This window comes from Triturus cristatus, chromosome 3_2, assembly GCF_964204655.1.
Source record: "Triturus cristatus chromosome 3_2, aTriCri1.1, whole genome shotgun sequence".
NCBI lineage: Eukaryota > Metazoa > Chordata > Amphibia > Caudata > Salamandridae > Triturus > Triturus cristatus.
Genome location: NC_140584.1, coordinates 892,510,592 through 892,531,751, shown reverse-complemented (window position 1 = coordinate 892,531,751; position 21,160 = coordinate 892,510,592). Strand labels below are relative to the sequence as shown.

The 21,160-nt window shown below is 44.1% G+C and overlaps 1 protein-coding gene across 1 annotated transcript in view; it reads right to left on the bottom strand.

Annotated features, from left to right (window-relative positions):
* ITGAE (integrin subunit alpha E) overlaps positions 1-21,160 on the bottom strand; it is an 847,690-nt gene that overhangs the window by 160,403 nt on the left and 666,127 nt on the right. The window contains exons 21-22 of the mRNA XM_085649316.1: positions 14,462-14,535; positions 10,388-10,520 (exon numbers count right to left, since the gene is read on the bottom strand). Coding sequence (XP_085505442.1) covers positions 10,388-10,520; positions 14,462-14,535 — 207 coding nt within the window. The remainder of the gene's footprint in view (positions 1-10,387; positions 10,521-14,461; positions 14,536-21,160) is intronic.

Here is a 21,160-nt window from a genome sequence, read left to right as displayed (position 1 = left end):
AGCAGAGCACAATGCACTTTTTATTATTCTGTAAGCTGTACTCTAATTTTCATATTGCCCTGCTAAAACCCATGTTTATCAAATATGGAACACGTACGGTTGAGCACGCAATGAAATTGATTTTTAACTTACAATCTGCGGATATTTGTTTTTATACTGCTACTTTTTTAAACAAATGCATCAATTTGAGGAAAAGCATGTGTTTTTTAGATGTCGAAATGTAATTTTAAATGTGTAAATTAAATCACTGTTTTAACTAATCATAGTGTTTTTTAAGTGTATGATTATGTCTGCTATAAGTCGTTCATATTTTGTATATTTTGATTCTGTGATTGTGTATGCTTTTATGGTCATTAATTTGTACCGAATAAAGCTGAATTGAATTGAGATTCAGCTTGCATCTTTACCTACATAGGAAATACCGATTTCTTAATACCGAATCGGTAAAATTCGGAATTAAGGAATCGGTATTTCACATTTACCTACATCTGGCCCTATATTTTTTAAGTCTTGCATAGGCAGCGCATGCGCTGCCTCTTCGAGGCATCAAGTAATCAGTATTACTATTGAAACTCCACCCATTGGTTTCACTTTGTTTTGTTGCTTGCCATTGATGAAATCTGGCATTGCTCTTGTTATCACACTGATTGTTGGCTAGTGGTCCCATACGTCACTTCCGTTTTCTTCCGTGTCTGGAGGAAGCAGCATCTACCAACTAAAGTTAACTTACACTACAGGGCGGTATCTTTTAATGTAGGGACTACTTCGTTGTTTTTTCGCAAAGGTGCCTGATCTGCGCATATGTTTAATATGCACGCTCGCTTTCCTCTGTATTTTCACCCCCCACCACCACCCGCCCCTCGCTCCTTGTTTTTCCTGCTGCTGCCTGGGAGCTGCTGTTAATTTCGAAACCGGCTGTTGCTGCCAAACAGCGCAGTATCCCTCCCACTTTTTTTATTTGTCTCTCCCCACCCCCTGTCCGAGATCGCTGTTTATTTCTGCTTACGTCCTTTGATAACAATGGCAGCACTCGGGCTATTAGCTTGAAATATTTTAAGCTAAACCACGGGCGCCGGGATTACTGCAAAAGTAAAGAAATAGAAAAGCATTTTTTTCTATTTCTTTACTTTTGAAGCAATTGCGGCACCCGCGCTTTAGCTTATAATGTTGAAAGCTTGGGTGCTGCCCACGCAGTGCTGGCGACTGGCTTCAGGGACCTCTAGGAGCGGCCAGTTGTATTACAATCTATTGCAGCCAATGCTGGTGTCTGGCAGTGAGACCTTTAGTGACGACCTGCTGTAGTGCAGTCAGTGTTAGTGTATGGTGCTGTGGACCTCTAGTGATGGTGTGTGGCACTGCAACTCAATGCAGTCAGTGCTGGCGTCTGGGTCCAGGAACCTGAGGTGGGCGAGCCAGCAAATTAATAGCTAGAGCAGAGTCAGTGCTACTAGTGCCTGTCACTAGCGAGCATGTTGCATCGATTGCAAGCTCTTGTTTCCTCTGCCTGTTTTTGCTTTTTCCCGTGTTCTTTCTATATTTTGAAGTCGCCCGCATGTGTTCTGTACTGCCATAAAAAGACATCAATAGGGTATTTTGTTTTATTTTGTTTTCAGTTCTTTTGTGAATTGGTATTCCAGTGTTATGTTATGTTATGTTAGTTACATTTTAATGCGCACAGCTGCTCCAGCGAAGGAGCGTCCTGGCGCAGGGAAAGGAAAACACAACACAACACTGGAACCGGTGACAAAAAGCAAACAAAATAGAAGCTGGAAATAATTAAAACAAGAGGGTTTTCAAAGCTCTGCGAAAAGACATTAGGTCGTTCGAAAGACGGATTTCCAAGGGGAGAGCGTTCCAGAGGGATGCGGCTTTCACACGGAAGGAGCGACCCCCCATCCGACTAAGTCTGAAACGGGGGACGACCACCAAGGACTGTCCAAGGGATCGTAACGAACGGGTAGGCACATAAGGAGAGATCAATGAATTGAGTATTCCGGGTGCCAACTCTCTCAGAATTTTAAAAACCAGGCAGAGAGCCTTAAATTGAATAATTGAATTGTAATTGAATTAAAGTGTGTTTTACTTCATCAAGAAGGGACATCTAGCAGCAAAGTGTCTCCTTTGCAGTTTTCACAAGGGACATCTATTGCTGGATTGGTGCCATCGCAGCCTCTTTAAAGGGACACAATAGGCAATGCTGGCGTCTAGATCAAATGACGTCTTGTAACTCGCGCCCACTGAGGCACAAGTGTTGCACTTCCAACGTGGGTGTCTTGCTTGACACACGAACGGGAACTTTGTGCAAGATCAATAGAATCCTTCTCTTAAACCCACACAAGATAGAATAGCACTGCAGTCAAAGCACTATCCAGGCTGTACAGGTCGGAGGTCAGAATTCATCTGTTTGCCTTCAGACACTCAGCAGTCTGGAGGCACATCGCTGTCTAGGGAAAGGATGAACCCACTTTAGTATGTTTTGTATACACTAGATTGGCTCTTGGTTAAGGTGTAAGCAGCATGTCAATACATAAGAGCTTAAGTGGCAGGGACCCACAGCCGGGTGTCACCACCTTCACAATAAAATACACACTCCTGTTTGCCGCAGCATTCCTTTTGCTTGCGTGTCCTTTCATTTAAACAGTTAAATACATCAAGGTCTTTTGCAAGACAATATTTTGGGGGGTTTTTGCATTAGAAACCACAGTATTACTTTACATGCAAGTTTTGTGATTCAATATGATTTAATACCTACGGACTATGTCATGAAAAGACATCAATAGGGTATTTTGTTTTATTTTGTTTTCAGTTCTTTTGTGAATTAGTATTCCAGCGTGTTTTGCTTCATCAAGAAGGGACACCTAGCGGCAAAGTGTCTCCTTTGCAGCTTTCACAAGGGACATCTATCGGTGGATTGGTGCATTGCAGCCTCTTTAAAGGGACTTATTTGTATACTAAGCACGCTTAGTCTAATCCATTATATTAAGGAATACTCCTTCTGCAGTGCACCTTCCGATCAGTGGATATGTGCAGAAGTAATGTATAATATTCTGCATATCTAAACACTTATAAGGTTCCAAAGGTAAACACATAGATAAAATACATTATCATTTACAATGCCAATAGCTGTAACTCTCCCAAATGCAAGACCTATTGCATTGCAAATACTTGTTTGTCTTGCAACAACTATATTTTATGTGACATCTAACCAACCGGCTACTCCCATTGAAGGAAAGACACAGTAAGGGTGACTTGGTGGATGTTTAGTAGAGAAGTGCATAGTAATCAAAATATCAAATGCATGTGGTGCTTTATTGATAATCACAAAGAAATCCTTCTTCACAATTGGTATCAACGCTGGAGCAGTAAAAAGCTGAGCATTGCTTTGTGGATTTTTTACTTTCAACCAGGAAAAAAACTATAATTTTCTTCTTAATGCACTTTCCCTATCTTGCCCTCCTCTATTCTTTTTAAGTTTACCCTTTTCTTGTTATACAGTTACCTCCCGATCTGCTTAGGTGGAGAAATGGGAGGGGCAGGAGACAGGAAAAGGAGTGGTGAAGGGACTGATGTAGTTAGAGAGGTGAAGTGGACGGAGAAGGGAGTCAGAAACAAAGCAGAGATAGAGAGATTGGTGAAGTGCGGAGAGACATAAAGGAGAAGGGGTGAGATAGCAAAAAGAAGAGACTTAGAAAGAGTAGGAAGTGGATAAAGATATGGGTGCTGGAGCAGCATAATTTAGGCTCCACCCTTACACATCACAGGAGCTAAACATTTGTACTACTAAAGTCCACTCACTGTAGAAAACTAGAGATCCAGAAAATATGTGCATATTAATATTTAGCTTAACCATGGAGACACGTAGTTTTCATATATATTTACACATATATTTACACTAAAAACCTCGAGTTCTGCCGAAATATGGGGATGAGTGGGTGATAAACTGCTGCGGTGGTGGACTTGGGGAGATACGCGCAGCCACAAGAGGAATGGCTCTCACCTGGCAACGCCACAAGGAAATTATAGAGCATGTAAGGCTCCGTGTTCACCCCTCAGTGCTGACTGAGGTCCTTCCCAGTGCTTAATTCGGGCCTGTGTCTGCCAGTGCTCAGCACCAGCACTTATTTCATAACACTAGCACTTACTTCTGACAGTCCAACACATGGCGTCGCTGTTTCTCTATTTTTTTTAACACAGCACCTACGCAACAGTTAGTAACAATAGGCTATACATTAAAATCAATAGAAATACCAGGTCGCACAGGTCATTCTCACACTTGGGCGACCTGGTATTTTTATTGGGGAGATGGAATGGTTTAAGTGCTGAAATTGTGACAATTTGATGGTTACTGGAAATCGATGGCACTAGCATCTGGAAGATTTGTCTAGGGCTGTGGCTGATGCAATGTGCGAGGTGAAATACCTTGGGCCCTGCAACTTATTTTTTATTTTTTTCACAATTTGTTTTACAAATGTAGCCTGAGACCTCCCCCAACAACTTAGAGGTGATGGTGTTCATAGTGCGCATGCTCACATATTGTTCACACACATAGGAAATGACAGGACCCTCAATTTGGTCTTGTTTCTTTAACCTATTTTTCAGCCATGCAAATGAGAAATATCTGCTGCAGTCAAATGTCATCTTGAGCTAGAGTAAGGTAACTCGTGTGAATAACATTTTTACATCTGATGAGTAATACATGTGATATACCGAAATGAAAAAATTACATGTTCAATTTGATAAAACCTCATTTCACAGCTTCACTGCCTAAAGATCAACATGTGCATTGTCAGCTGTTAAAAGTACGTCAGGGCAACAACTTAAGTGAATTCGGTAAGATAGAAAAGTCAAAAGACAGAGTACACTGGCATGATCAAAAGTGACTACATCTGGTGCATGTAAACAGGTAGAGCAGCCCGATTGGAGCTCTCTCTGAAAGTAGGACCACCAAAATGTGAGCAACCTCAGGGGCAGAGCTATATGGTGAAGGCCGGCCGGCCGGACCCTCTGCAGATTCAGGCCTGCTCTGCTGATTTTCTTTCGGGCCGCTCCGATTTGCGGCCATCCCCCAGCTCGGATCTTCATCTCCTGGCCTGCTCGGTGCTCGAGGTAGGCCTGGGGTTGCACCTGAGGCTGCAGGCCTGGGGTGCCGTGTGACGCCAAAGGGGCGACATGGGCCTGCTTGTCTGAAGCCTGCGATGGCGGTGAAGCACCATTTTGCTTTGTAACTGGGGCCGGCCCGGCGGAACTGAACAGGAGCATGCCCCGATAGCCGAGCATACAAATTAGCCTACCCTGGTGGCTTGCTGAGACATTGCTCTTGAAGCACCGCATTGCAGTGGCTACTGCGAATCTGGTGAACCCGCCTCCCGGAGGGAATGTCCAAAGCCTGCCTGGGTAGAGCTGGTCTAGCGTTTGGGCCGCACCGCACCGGCTGTCAATATAATCCTGGAGGCATAGACACTCAGCCAACTGCCTGGACACTGACTGCCTGCAGCCTCTACACGTTGTGACCTGGTGACAAACGGAGGAAAGCTGCCGCTGCCTGGGACATTGGGACGCGGTGCACGAGGCCGCCTGAGCCAACAGTGAGTACCCTTTGGGCCTGCGGAACCTTGTGGTGCTGCGTATGCACATGTGGGCCTATTGGCTACCCCTGGGTTACGTGCTAGTGCCTTGTGCGGGGGCTGTGGGTACTGTGCTCCGTGCGCTGGGCTGTGGGGCCTACACGCCAGGGGTTACTCTTTGGGGCTGTGAGGGGCGGTGGTCGGTGCTGGGTCAGGACGCGGTGAGCGCTACGCAGCTGGCCCCTGTGCGCCCCTTTCCCTGTAAATTTGAGGCCTGTGTGCGGTCGCGTACCTGCGCCACCCATGGCCTGGTGCTGGCATCTGTCCCACCGGGAGACCCACCGGGGAGGTCTTCGCATGCTCACATAGCAGCCAAGAGACACCCTGCGGCGCTGTGATAGGAGGTGGTGTTGCTGAAAACAATTCTACAGGCGCACATCATGGGGAAGAACGACTCAAAGCGACCTAAGATCACGTTTGACGAAAGACGTCACACTCAAAACATGGACCCTGGCTCTGAGCCTGACCTGAAGTCCTAACCTCGCAAGAGGAGGATCTGTGTTCCATCATGTTGGAAGTGCAAACAAATCTAAAATCCATTGACACTAAGCTTGATGGTCTTACATCCCGGTTAGACTTTGTGAAACGTCAAGTTGATGTGCACGAATTGCAGCTCAAAGCTTTAGATAATCATGCGACAGAAGCCACCAAATTCCAAGTGGAGTCCAAATAACACTTCTTCAATATGGAAAAAGTCCTGTCTATTATACAAGACAAGAATGAAGACCTGAAAGTGTGCTCTTGGCGCAACAACCTCCGTATAGCGGGCATACCAGAAACCACAGCTATAACTAAAATGGAGCCATACGTTAAAGTGCTACTACAAGATTTGTTTCCTTTGGCGCCATTGATTGTATTTGTTGTGGAGAGAGCGCACAGAACATAGGGCCCCAGACCGGCGGTCGATGGCACACCTAGACCCATCATTGCGCGTCTCATAAACTACAGCGACAGGGACTCTATTTTAAAAGCAGCCCGAGAACACAGCCCCATTAACCACCAGGGCAATAATATTTCCATCTTTCCTGATTTCAACCCCTTGGTCCAGGCTGCGCGCAAAGAATTCCTCTGCAAAAAATGCCTCTTACAGTACGCGGAGATCTCGTATGCCATGCCATATCACGCCAAGCTCAAGATTTCGTACTAAATTTTCACCGACGCCAAATCAGCTTTTAAATATGGCAAACTTATCTGTGATGGACAACGTTCGCCCCCCTCGTCTCAAACCGTCGAAAGGAAGCAGGCCTTAGAGACAATAACTGATGAAGGAGAAATGCAAACTTGGAACGATGCATCGCACCACTCCTGCCACTGCTGACTATTTTGACTTATCCGTTCATTTTTGCACTTGGGTGCGGTAATATAATATGCTTGCTTCTGCAGCTCATTTCTCTATCCTGTATATGTTCTCTGCACCTACAATATGGCCCAGCCACCCTGTCTCACAAGCAGGGGTGTTTGCTGGCAACTCATGCCCCCACAGGGAGAACTCCCATGGTTTCATTTATCTGTTTTGTTTTTGGGACTATTGGAGTGGAGGGAGGGGACATGTTCTCAACCTAACTGGGGGTTGGTGTGGGAGGGGGGAAGACGCCGGGGTACAGTAAGTTTACTGTGAAAGTTGGGGTAGGTAGAGGGTGGGGACATGTACACGACCTAATTGGGGGGTTGGTGTGGGAGGGAACTACAAGGGAGTTAAATTGTTATGTTCAGTTATTTACAGAGACACACGCGCAGCACCACCCGGCTGAAAACAGAAACCTTATTCGCTTCACCTTATACCTATACATGCAACTGGCATCGAAACACTTCTCCCACGGGCTACTCATTATCGACATTTCTCTACTAACAGTAGACAGGCCTGAGATTAAGTACCACCTAATGTTACTATGTCGTTAAACACTACGCCAGCCCCATACAATTTTTTTGCCAGGAATGTCCGTGGGCTTAACAATCATAGGAAGGCGTGGCTTGTCTATGCCTACCTGGTTCGTCTGCAAATAGACACGTGTTTCCTACAAGAAACCCATCTCCTACCATCAGACATCAATAAACTGAGGCACAGACGATGGGGGGAATATCACTCTTCCACCTACTCTAATTACTCGAGAGGAGGAGCCATACTCATACAACACAGCATATACTGGACTCACACATCGACATGGATGGTCGGTATATCGTGTTAAAGGGATCTCTGGGTGGCACGCAAGTGGTCGTGACTGCAATCTACGGGCCGATATTGATTTCTTCTATGAGGTATGGGCTAAGATTGTTGCCATGGGTTGCGATACCATCATTTGGGGAAGCGAATTTAATGCTATCCTATGTGACGAACTTGATAGGCTGTGCTTGTCTCGGGCACTCCACCCCAGGTCTAGCCAAGCACTCAACTCGCTTATTTCAGACTGTCACTTGGTGGACATATGGAGACACTTTAACCCGTGCAAACGAGAGGGCTCATATGTTTCAACCCAATACAACTCCTGGTCCAGACTGGACCAATGGTTGATGTCTGGGGATGTTGCAACGTGGGCAGTAGACACGCAGATCCTCCCTAGAAAGTTATCCGATCACTGTAAAACTGCCTTTCCTACTTCCATTAGGCATGAATTCACATATAGACTACAACCACACGCCTTACTTGACGCAGCGTTTCAAGCTGAAATTAGAATTGACATTGTTGAATACTTTACATTAAATACAAACTCTGTTTCATCTCCATCTGTACTTTGGGAAGCTTTTAAAACTGTTATCCCCTAATTACAAGCCACGCCTCATACATTTGAAATATTTGCACCGCATTTACAGAACACATTTACAGTTTAAGCGAATGGGTCTCCGCCCAGAGGCGAACTGCTGGAGATGTGCATCACCAGATGCGTCCTTTTTGCACATGGCTTGGAACTGCCCAGCTACTGCGCGCTTTTAGAATGAAATATTTGCATCAGTAAATGAGATCCTAGCGACTCACCTTATCCCTTCTCCCAAGCTATGTCTTCTGGGATAAGTTCAAGAGGCCATACCGGGACATCGTAAACTCGTAGCCATGTTGCTGCTTCTGGCTAAACACCGGATTGCGATGCATTGGGGTGAATGCCAACCACCTGCCACTAAAACATGGATACTAGACACCACGTTCTGCAAGGAACAGTTAAATATATACTGGAAACTCTTGCCTCAGGCATCCCAACCAAAAGACATATGGGGTCCATTTTTAGCTTGGTTGTCCTCGCGCAATACAGATGCTGCACTTGACCCCGACGCTTCTGTTGCGTCCCCCTAAAAGACACACACTGTGCATGTTTTGACCATATAAGCTGCAATATGCCTGTGTATTGTCCCACTCTTACATTCTACTCTCCTGTGAACCCCGGTCATCTAACAAGTCTGTGATGTATGATGCCTCGTTTGTAGATTGCAATGATGTTTCTCACATATATCATTGTCAATTGTGATGCCTCTGTTTTTGGCTTTATCTTCATTTGTTCAATTACGACTATAACTGCTATTACTGGATTACTCGGCACTTCGTGCTACTTGGTATGTACTTGGTCCTGACACAATGCCAATAATCAAATACAAAATAAAAAAAATAAAAAACAATTGCAGGTGAAAGATGTTTACTTCTGCCTGTGTACTGTACTCACTAAGAGCTTTGGTTTGCCTGGCACTGCCTGACATTAGCAATGGCTGGTAAGCGGGATAAACCATGTAACCATGCAGGCCCGCCACGGATTCCACTTGGCTCTTTTGAAATCAGTAAGAATGGTCAAAGATTCACCGAAACTATTTGCTCTCCCTGGATTGTCTTTTGTTTCCTTACATATATGAGGCCACAAGCCACCAAAATAGTGGGCACTCGAACTGCAGTTTCCAATTAATTCTGGGACGTCCACTTCTCCGCCCATAAGCTAATGCCAGCTCATATTACTAAACCTAGAGCAGGTTTGAAGGTACTGCAGGACTATGAAGGAATTTGAGATCACTCCGTGGGAACAGTTCTTAAAATCCGCAGTGTAAATTTATGATGTGACTCTATCTAGAAGAATGAGCTGTTGGCATCTTTCTGAATTTTCTGCAGTTAGGGTTACATTGGTGAGAAGCCTTTCCATACTAGTTTGTGGTCATATGATGGTGCATTTACATGATTTCCTGGTGATTAAATCTGAGACGTATAAAAGATTTAGATTTTGCAATGAATTTACTCTAAAACTTTGAAGAGGTTGCACCCTCACTCCGACCTCAAACTTAAAATTACACATTTGATTTTACTCAACCAAGCCAAGATGTTTTCGCCAATACCTTGCCTCAAGGCGATTCTGCGTTTTGTATATGTTGATCAGCTCTGTTCCCCACACCCTACACACATTTTATTTCAGTAGGAATAAATGCTTCTAACGCCTGCAAGGTTGACATTGACAATATTGGGGTCAGGAATTGCCAAATAATTTGAGCCTCCCCCACTGAGTAGATGCTTTGCTAACTAGCTTGAAGAAGTTTCTTTCACCAGATAGTGATGGATCCACATCCTGCTATCTTCATTCACCCTATCTTTCAGCTTTTTGACACACAGATAAAAACTATATGTTCTAAAGGATTCTGTGGGAAATAGATCTGGAGAGGCAGTTACTGCTATGGCATACCATGCAAACTTAAGGGGCCAGAATTTCTACTGTTTGAGAGTGCGTGATGCATTTGACAGGATTCCTCATTTCCAATCCAAGTTTTAAACCAACATGAGCTTGCCGTATACTTTCTCTTACCTCCATGATCTTTTTGATCTGCAGGCTCCTCGGGTAAGTCAAAATCAAGGTTGTCAGGTAGGAGTTATCAGCATTGTTCACCAGGGAAAGGTTCATGAGTAAGTTTTTGGTGTCCCCAACTACCAGCTCCTTCCTAAAGGTAGAGAAGAGACATGAGCTCATTGGCCAGTCCGTGAGAAATTGTTATTTTTCTCTCTCTTTGAATATGTGCCCATATCTCTACTCATCCCAGGCAACCAAACACAAAATACAAGATTCACATTTAAGTGGTGGAATGCCCAGATCTGAACAGAAGGGAGCCCATATTAACAACACCCTATTCTGCCATAATAATGGTCTAAAGGACTAACATAACATAGAGCACAGAAGGCAAACACAGAACTCTTCAACATTACTTCAGGAGGGAAATTCGCATTGATTACCATGGGACAACTTCTGATCTCACTAAGCTTAATTCGTTTTATGGCTGTAAGAGAGCTCGGAAAAGTTGGATGAGTCAATACACTAAGCAGTCTACTCAACATGTACTCTAGTTATTTAAAATTAAGCTAATTTATGTACGTTTTTATTTACCTGGCGGAGAGAGGGTGGGTAAGATGGAGTTCGGATTTTATTTTCTTTCTTTGTGGAAGATACTGCTACCTTCTGTCTTGAGCAATGCTTAATTAAGATGTAGGTTACATGAGAGGAATCAGAGGGAATGATATGGAAAAGAGCATGTGGGCCTGACTCTTAACAAAAGTAATTCATTGGAAGTGCAGCTGCACATCCTCACAAAGGAGGTGAGGAGGAGACTTAAGAGTTTTAAATACTCATAATAGTTCCAGAAGTGTGACTGTAAAACTGTGTGAGTCCCATACTTACCGGCATATTGCAAGAGGGTAAATTTGTAAATCCCTTTTGACGCCTGCGCCAGAGCGTTCCGCCAACAGAAATATACCTGTTGTACACTTTTACCTTACAGAGTGAAAAGCCATAGCTTTCTGTTTTTCCTCAACCTGTTCCCCTTGCACACCCACCTATTTGTAGGTTTCTTTATCATTTCCATCCTGGAAAAGTATTTGCTGGTGCCTCTGGCAGGAATGCATTTCTGATCATAGGGAGCGAAGGGATCAGAGAGTTGTTTGAGGATACTCACACACACTGGTGTTGCAAACACTTGGAAAACTAAACTCACAAATGCCCCTTTCAAACTCTTGGGTGAGATTTACTCATGCGTCATATAATACCTTTTTGGGGTAATATTGCACCTGGTAAAAGGATTTATGAGGGGCAAGATATCCTTTTCCAAATATCTTGCATTCATAAATTCAGCCATCTCTACATGACTCAGGCGTATGCATCCAAGCGGCTTCGTGAAGTGGCTCTGTGTGTCACTAGGGAGCCAGGAGGAAGGCTCACTCTTTCTAGTCTAGTGCTTGTACGTGTCCCTTGGTTAGGCTCATCCAAGGGATTTACGTGCAGAAACCCTCCTTACTCTTACAACCCCATTTATTTCCTAGTGGGCTAATAGCCGTCTACTTATTTTGATGAAAAGGTATTTGCCTACTTCATTTTTAAATGCACATCTTCATATTGAGATGGGGCTTTAAATGAAAACCACTGTCTGTATAATAAGTAGCAATGCAGAGCACTGTTCTCACTCTGTGGTGAAGGGCATCTGTGCACATTGCTCCTGATCTAGCATCTTACGCAATCAATTAAATGTGCCCAGACCAGGGGTACAAGCTTGCAAAGCTGCTTGGAAAGGGGAAATAATACTTTGGGTATTATCCAATTTAGTGCCAGAAAATGAGCAGTACAACTGGCCACCTCTGGTAGAGGATACCAGATTCCATAACCAGAGGAACAGAATGAGAAGGAGAACTGAAAAGGCCAGAGAGCGCTGCATGTCTTTTTTTAAAGTGATGCTTCTTGCCTTTGCTATTATAGCGTTGCATAATGTAATACATTTCAGTATAAGCAATATCTACATAATGACCTATTTCAGAAATGTTCTGATTCTTGTTATTGAGAATGGGCGTCTTGAAAAGAGAGAAGGTGCTGTTTTTTAAATCAGATGTGTTAAAAACTTTCTTACGTCGCAGTTTACAGGTAAACACGTATTTTATAACAGAGATCATTGAAAGATAAAGTAGCATTTATTATAACCCAAACAGGGCATACTTTTTAGATTTATTCTAATATTTTTTCAGAAGTGCTTAGTTTCTTTCTAATCTGCAAGGCTTTCACAAAACACAGTTATTTTCAAACCTGGCCAATGCCACTTATATATGCAACATCATTAACGGTGATTAACAAGGGCTGGGAAGACAAACTGCCTAAAAGAGAATCATGCGAAATGTGTCTGTCTCCTAAATAGTTTGGCGACCAATGCAAATTGGAAAAAAAGATAGATTTCTTGCCTAAATACCTTGTTTTCAGGCTTCCCTGTACCGCGAAAAACGGAGGAGTTTTCAGAGGCGTTCTGATTACCAGCCGAAAGCCAAATCAAACCAGCTAATATACAAACTGCCTAAACATCTCACAGGCTGGTCATTTTTGCTGTTGTCTATGGAACACTATAAAATTACTAGCTGCAGTTTGCTTTTCCTCTTTGCCTGTGGTAAGCAGGTGCAGATCTTTTCAAATATGGCGGATTTTGTGCCATCATTCACATCTGCAAAAAAAAGAAAACAACATTTCCCATGCGTATTGCTAACTTATCCATCTCTAAGATGATCTTTGGGAATAATATTAGCTCTGGCAAAAACCTCCTTACAGCATTGTGCTATTAAAGGAGCTGGAGCACAGTGTGAGGTCAGACCCAACTACCCAACATTTACCTCCGCCTCAGATGGAAACAGTACATTTTCTGGTAAGGTAGCCTCGATTTGAATCCAGGGCGAATCCTCAATACTCCACAATTATACATTTTCTACAATTGTATAGAAATGTTAGGTCCAGTTTTCACACAATATTCCAACAGTATATTGTGTAAAAATATTGTGAGACGCAAATATCATGTCAAAGATATTGTGGTGTCAAAAATGTAATGGGACTAAATACACAAGATAAAATGATCGCCTTTGTAGATCTTCTATATATTTTTACTTAAATGTAGTTGTACATAATATTGTTTATTTAATTATTTAGTTTTTGTCATAAGTTGCTATTATTTTAATGTTAAGTATGTTTAATGTTGTTTTGATTATTTGATAGGTAATTTTAACAACATGCTAATACGTGTTTTTACTTGTTAAGTGTTTAATTGTATGATTGAGTTAAGTATTTGTTTTTCTTAAATTAAATTACAAAAATTACTATGTTCAATATTTTTATTAATTCTATTGCATTTTATATATATTTGTATTTTTTATGTTACTAATTGAATTTGATTTTTTGGTTGTTGGAACTTTAGGGTAATAGATTGGGAAGTATTTTATATTTCTTTAATACGTGTTTTAATTGATTTTATTTCTAAATATCAATGAATGGCTAATATGATATGTTTATTTAATAAATTCAATTTTTCATAGTTTATACAATGTATTTACTTTTTAATAATTTTGTTTATGGAAACATATATATATATATATGTATATATGTATATTTTTATATATAGAGATATATATATAGATATATATGCGCAATTCCTTTTCTATTAATTTAGGACAGGCAATATTAAATCTGAGCTTTCTAAAATGTCATTTTGGAATAGTAGCTTCCACCCTTCCAAAATCCCACATTTTTCCTAGTTTTGCTTATGTCAGAATGGAAATAGTGAACCTAAACCATCCAAAATCAATCAATCTCTCTAGTGTTGGTCAGGCTGGAGTGAGAATAGTAAATCTAACTCCTTCAAAGTTCAGCACTTTCCCTACTGTTGGTTATGTTGTAGTGGCTATTGTAATTCTGACCGCTCCAGAATCCATCACTTTGCCTGCTGTTGGTTTTTCTCTATGTAAAACATTTTTCACATGGAGAAGAAAATATATAGATGTTATGTTGGGTTTTCAAAGAATGCTGATCCCTTTGAGCTCACAAAATAAAAACAAGTCATGCAAACCCCAATCAGACGTTATAAGCACTTACTCAGAGAATCCAGTGGACAGCCTGAGGTCTGCAACACATACTGCCTTATTGTTACAGTCCTTCATATAGGGCAGCTGGAAGGAGACAATGACACATAGAGTGAACAACACTATGTTAGCCTATTATTTTCCTAATATTATTGATAAATGGCTAATTTGTCACATAAGTGGATAATCAACTCATTTTCTGTATGTATGTATCGCTTTTAAAAGCAATCAGGTAATTGCAGTGTTCTCCATATTTCTTTCCATTTGTTTGCTGTTATTCTGACCTCGCTTGTGGTTGCAACTTGGTAACTATGCCCACCCACATGTGTTCTGTTGAAAGAATAGTTATTTTAATTCCAAGATTGCTGTTTTGTATACCAACTGCCTGTGTGCAGAATCCTGTGCAGCTAACACATAATGTGATTGCTGATCGCAGGACCGATGCCCTGTTGTCCAAAAGATAATGCAGCATTGAACTGTAACTTTTGATAGGAAACTGCTATTAAAACTAAGGGCCTATTACGATGTTGGGTGGAAAATGTTCCGCCCGACACCGTCTCGGATTCGGTATCCGACCGACTCACGGTCAAAGGTTCCTCCCGACCAATTGCGATGCTTCCGAACACCGTTCAGAAGGACTCCTATTGGCTTCAATGGGAGCCTGTGTTCCAACCGACAACACAGGCTCCTATGGGGAAAATCGGTGACTGCGGAAAACCTTGCACCCAGTGGTGGGTACCCCATGGTGCCTGTCACACTGTGCATGGTTTTACAGGAGGGTCCCTTGGGTACCCCCTCGACCCCAAACCGGAGGACTCAGGATGAATATATGACATTAGAATACAAACATTTACAACACATGCTTTCACAACGCGGTTTTTACATCGCAACTACCATTACAACGCCTGATTTTACAACGCATGCCATTACAATGCATTTTTAGAAACTACATTTCACAAAGCGTACCATTACAATGCATACCATCACAACGCATGTCATTACAACACATAATACTTTTAGAGCAACAGTAGGGTAATAGGTAGATAGTGTAGGGGTGAAAATGACTATTCCCACTCCAGTGAGTGCAACAGTAGGGAAAGTGTTGGATAGTGTAGGGGTAAAAATTACTATTCCCATGTACCCCAAAACCTATCCCACCCTAAAACTTAAAAGATCTCCATTACTTACCTTATAATGCATTGTAATGCCATGCGTTGTAATGGTATGTGCTGTAATAGCATGCGTTGTAGTAAAATGTGTTGTAGTGGCTGCATTATAATGGCATGCGATGTAAAGGCAGTTGAGTTGTAACAGCTGCATTGTAAAGGTAGTGTGTTGTATTGACTGTGTTGTAATGGATGTTTCCCCTTAGGATGAAGGGGGGCCTGGGAGGGGCCCCCAAAGTCAGTTTCCGACAACCTTTTTGTGTCGGACAGACTGAGTTGGAAAGCTAGTCAGAATCTGACGTCGGAACCGGTCGTCGGAAACGCTGCCCGTAGAGCTGTACGGATCGCTTCAGACCGACTTGGATTCTCCGATTGCTGGTCGGAACCGATTCGGAATGACCGAATGGTTCCCCTTTCAACCGCGAGCATCGTAATCTGTATATACGGGTTGGATTCCAACCGACATCGTAATGAGGCCATAAATCTGTAGTGAATTTGCAGTGAAAAGGTAAATTGGGCCAAATTGGTCAGTGGTACAGTTATGGTTGTTTCACCAACACTCACCCATATTTCACACCTTGTTAGGACCTTCCTTTACACCTACTAATCAAAGGATTGTCTGCATAAAACCCAAGATGTAGAGGGTGAAGTCTTCTGGGGTCTGCCAAGTGAGACATCCTGGCCTGAATCCAGTCTATAGCAGGTTTCCTCATTCAGAACAGATGCCAGATAGACTCAGTAGAACCATGTTGTTCAGCGAGAGGGCTGCAGAACTGGAAGGGCTACAGGTAAAGCTGGGAGGTAGAGGATTGATCAGCTGACAAGGGCATTTTGGAATGTTGGTGTATAGAGCACTCAGATAGAATATTCGAGATAGTTTTCATGCTACAAAACACATAAGCAGGATATGAAGGGCATAATTCTGTTGAAAACGTGAGAGCTCTTGTTGTGGATACTATGGAGGACTGGTTTACCCTTTAAAAGGCCATGCTTAACCTAAAAAACAAGGTGAGAATCTAGCAGTAACTGAAGAAGAAAGAAGACTTCTCCAGGGTGTCTGTCATAGATTCACATGCTTGAATATTCCCCGTCGTCGAAGTGGGAGTCCCACGGTACATAAAAAAAGCAATAAGCCTCATCTATATATATAGAAATATATATGAATAAAATACATATATAAATAAATATTTTATATTTTAAAATAACATACAAAGTCAAAAGTACCATAGGATAACATTAACACATAGGAATGCATTGAAAAAGAAATCACTTTACTGACATATCCATGTCGTTTTTATAGTCCAAACTCCAGCCAATCAGGCACAAACACCCTCTAGAACCTTCTCCTCAGAAGCTCAGGCCCTCAGATTTTCTACTGCACGTCGTGTGAAGGGAGTCTCCCTGAGCTCTGCTCAGTTTTTCTCTGGTTTTGGATATCTTCAGTTTTTCCTGATGTCTTCAAGTAAGAAGTCTCTTTTCCGTCCTTGCGCTTCTTGTGGGAAGTTGAGGCTCTTTTCAGAGGACCCTCACGAGAAGTGTATATACTGCCTCTATCCAGACCATGAGGTAGGAAACTGCAACATTTGTAGGACTTTTTCTCAGAAGACTCTAAAGGATAGAGAGGGCCGCCTCCTTCTGTGGCTACAGAAGTTGAAAGTCACAGATAATCTGCCGAAAGTGTGGCTTCTGGACGCACTGGAGCCTCCTCTAAGCGTAGCAGTGTGCATGACTTGCCCTCCCCCTTTCTTAAAAGAGGAAGCTTCACCTTCTGGAGGTTGCTAAAGTGCCACTACACTCTGCTGCTACACCCATGCCCCGAGATCTCACTCTCAGCCGTCTGTGGCTCTTCCAGCGCATGTTTCCGCTCATAAACGTGCCAGACCCTCGACGGGCTCATCGACGGTCACTCCGTTGACGAGATCTACTGCTTCTAGTACTTCGTCGACGACGGTGATGACGGCTTCCAGCAGGTTCCTTATGCCTTCGACGGCGGCTTCGTCAACGCTATCTTCGCCGACGTTGGTTTGTGTCTCCTTAAAATCTGTCTCGTCGACGATTCTTATATCGACGAGGAAGAAACCTGAGGCTGTCCTGTCGACATCTAAATCTTCATCGACGACGATCAAGAAGAAGGCTTCGTCGACGGTGGTTTCGTCGATGGTGGTGGCTTCGTCGACGGTGGCTTCGTCGACGGTGGCTTCGTCGACGGCGTTGGCTAGTTCGTCGACGGCAGGTCTCTCGTCCACGCCAAATTTTGCATCTCTTCCATTGGTGCCTGTTTCTATGCCAACGCCTGCTTCTGTCGATGATTCACTCCTGCAGCGTCGTCACGCTGTTTTGGATTTCATTACAGTGCCACCAGCCACTCAACCACCGCCACAACTGTTTCCCTCTGGCAATGAGTATGATTCTGCCTCGGATGATGAAATACATAACACATTCCGGGATGCTCGCAGTCCATCGGAACTTTTCATAAAGTGTCAAGATTACGACAATGTGGACCAGGAGGACCTTTATTATCAGGAGGAAGAGGAGGAACCTCCTGCACAGATTGTGATGGCACAGTTGCCATTATCCCTCATCTCTAATCTCCAATTTATGCTGGAGGATTACAACCGCCGTTTCCCACCTTCTTCCCACGGCTCTCCACGAGAAGCGCCTCCGAACACTCCAGCTCCTCCTCTGCCGGCGGCGGAACCAGCACCATCCGTCCCTTTACTAGTACCTCCTACAGAGGGTGACGCTGACGTCCTTCCGGTTAGAGAAGACGGTGAACTCCTGGGTGAGGATGATACTATGGCTGATTGGGACGATTACCAGATACATTCGCCGTCTCCGGGGTCACCAGTGAATTCTCCTCCTGTTGATATCACAGGTTTCCATCAATTTATGGAAAGGGCGGCACAGCGTTTTCCTCTCCCAATGGTAGTGAAGGAGGAGGATTGCTTTTTATATGATGTTAAAACTCAGCCGCAGAAGCAAGTTCGGGCCGTGCCCATAGTTGATTTCATCTGGAACGAGGGTATGAAATTGATGAAAACACCAAATTCAATTCCTGCAGTTCTCCCGCGGTTGGAGAAGAAATATAAGGCTCCAGACTCTTCTCCTGCTTGCCTGGTATCCCAGCCAAAGCCGGATTATGTGATAACCTAGGCGGCACAACGTCGCTTGGATGCCATTGGAAAAAAAAATTCAACCATGGCCTCTACAACTGTCAGATCAGTGAATTCCCTAGCCATCTTGGGTCGCTACGACCGTCAAATGTGGTCCGACATGGCTGCTTTCATAAACCTCATCCCAGAGCCCTCTAGAGCGGACGCTCTAAAGATTCTTTAGGAGGGAGAAAGAGCATCTTCCGAGATTATCGATTGCTCTGTGGATATTGCCTCAAATGGTTTTCGCCAGCTAGCCGGGGCAGTTGTTCTAAGGAGGCAGGGTTGGCTTCGCTCTACTTCTTTTCGCCAGGAAGTCCAGGCGAAAATCCTTGACATGCCCTTTGATGGGGAGTCGCTGTTTGGCCAGCACGTGGATGAGGCGCTCCAAACAATAAAAAAGGACACGGAAACAGCTCGTTCCCTTGGCACGCTGCAGTTTAAAAGACAGCCTTTTCGGGGTGCTCGCAGAAGCAGCACCAACTCCTCCTTTTGTGGCGGATCAACACAATACCACCCATACAATCAAGGAAATCAGCGTTTTTCCTCCCAGATTCCACAGTCTTATCGACAACAGACTAACAAGTCCTACAGGGGAAAGTCTAACTATCGGGGAAGCTCTTCCAAGAAACAATGACTTTCTTTGCTTACACCCCCCTCCTCTCAAGGCCCCCCTATAAGAGTTGGAGGACGAATCTCGAAATTCTTTTCAAATTGGTCGCTAATAACTTCAGACCGTTGTGTATTGGACATTGTTTCAAAAGGCCATGCTCTGGAATTCATCAAATTCCCTCGGAACTCCCCCCCAACCGGTCCTCCTCCCGCTCATCTCAAGGAGCTTTTCCAACAAATCAAACTAATCCTCAAAAAAGGGGCCATCGAAGTGGTTCCAAAGACTCAGAGGGGGCTGGGTTTCTATTCCCGTTTTTTCCTCGTGCTAAAGAAGTCTGGAGAGTGGCGCCCTATCCTCGACCCGAGGGCTCTGAACAAGTTTCTAAAGGAGCAGACTTTCCGCATGCTTACATTGAGGGAAATTCTTCGGCACCTCTCTCAAGACGACTTCATGTCGCTAATCGATCTTCAGGATGCCTATTTCCATGTGCCGATTCTACCACGCCACAGAAAATACCTGCGCTTCCGTGTAGGCCAGAGAGACTTTCAATTCAGAGTCCTGCCCTTTGGGCTCCGCTCCGCCCCCCGGGTCTTTACGAAGGTTCTCGCCCCGGTGGTGGCCAATCTACGATTGCGAGGCATGCAAATCTTCCCATATTTGGACGATTGTCTAATCAAGTCTCAGTCTTACAATCAGGCATCCTTAGACACTCAGTTTTGTCGGACTCTGTTCCAATCTCTGGGACTGTCAGTCAACACACAAAAATCTCAGTTCACGCCAGCTCTTCACAGAACTTTCCTGGGCGCTACTCTCAATACCTCCATGGCCATGGCTTTTGTTTCCGACGACCAGCAGAAGCGGATCCTGCAGCTCGCAGCTCACATCAGATCAAAACGGTCCGTTTCAGTCCGCATCTTGAAGTCCTTTCTGGGGATGGCGTCCTCCTGCATTTCTTTGATCCCACATTGCAGACTGAAGAGTCGTCCAATTCGGGAAGAACTGGACAAGCAGTGGCGTAAGGTGTCCGGATCATTCAGCGACCGGATCTTCATCACCGCTCGCATGGAACAAGCCCTTCGCTGGTTGACGCAACCTCGCAACATCGCAACCGGCACTTCCTTCTTGGCAAGGGCTCCAGAGCTCGTCCTTACCACAGATGCCTCCCTGGAAGGGTGGGGCGGTCACCTTCAAGGATTGTCCATCAAAGGCAAGTGGAATCTGTCCCAACGTTCTTGGCACATCAACAGGCTAGAACTGATGGCGATCTTCCTTGTACTCAAATCGTTTCGACTTCTGCTTCAAGGGGAATCAGTGCTCATTCAAACGGACAACACCACGAGCATGCACTATCTAAACAAGCAGGGGGGTACTAAATCTCCGCTGCTTTCCCAGCTAGCTCAGAAGATCTGGGATTGGGCCATAGTCCATCAGATCAAACTAACAGCAGTCCACCTACCAGGCATTTCCAACATTCTGGCGGATTCTCTCAGCAGGTCTGCGTCATCGACCCACGAGTGGGAGTTGCATCAGCCGACTCTGGACTTCGTCTTCCGCCTCTGGGGTCACCCGGGCTTGGATCTCTTTGCAACTCCACAGAACAGCAAATGCCAGTCTTACGCAAGTTGGCTTCCCCACAGCTGGTCATGCGGGTATGCCCTTTCGATAGACTGGTGCAAAATATTTGCCTACGCTTTTCCGCCAATCCCGCTGGTACCTCGAGTGTTGTGGAAAATGCGGAGACAACCATGCCACATTCTCCTGATTGCTTCCCGGTGGCCTCG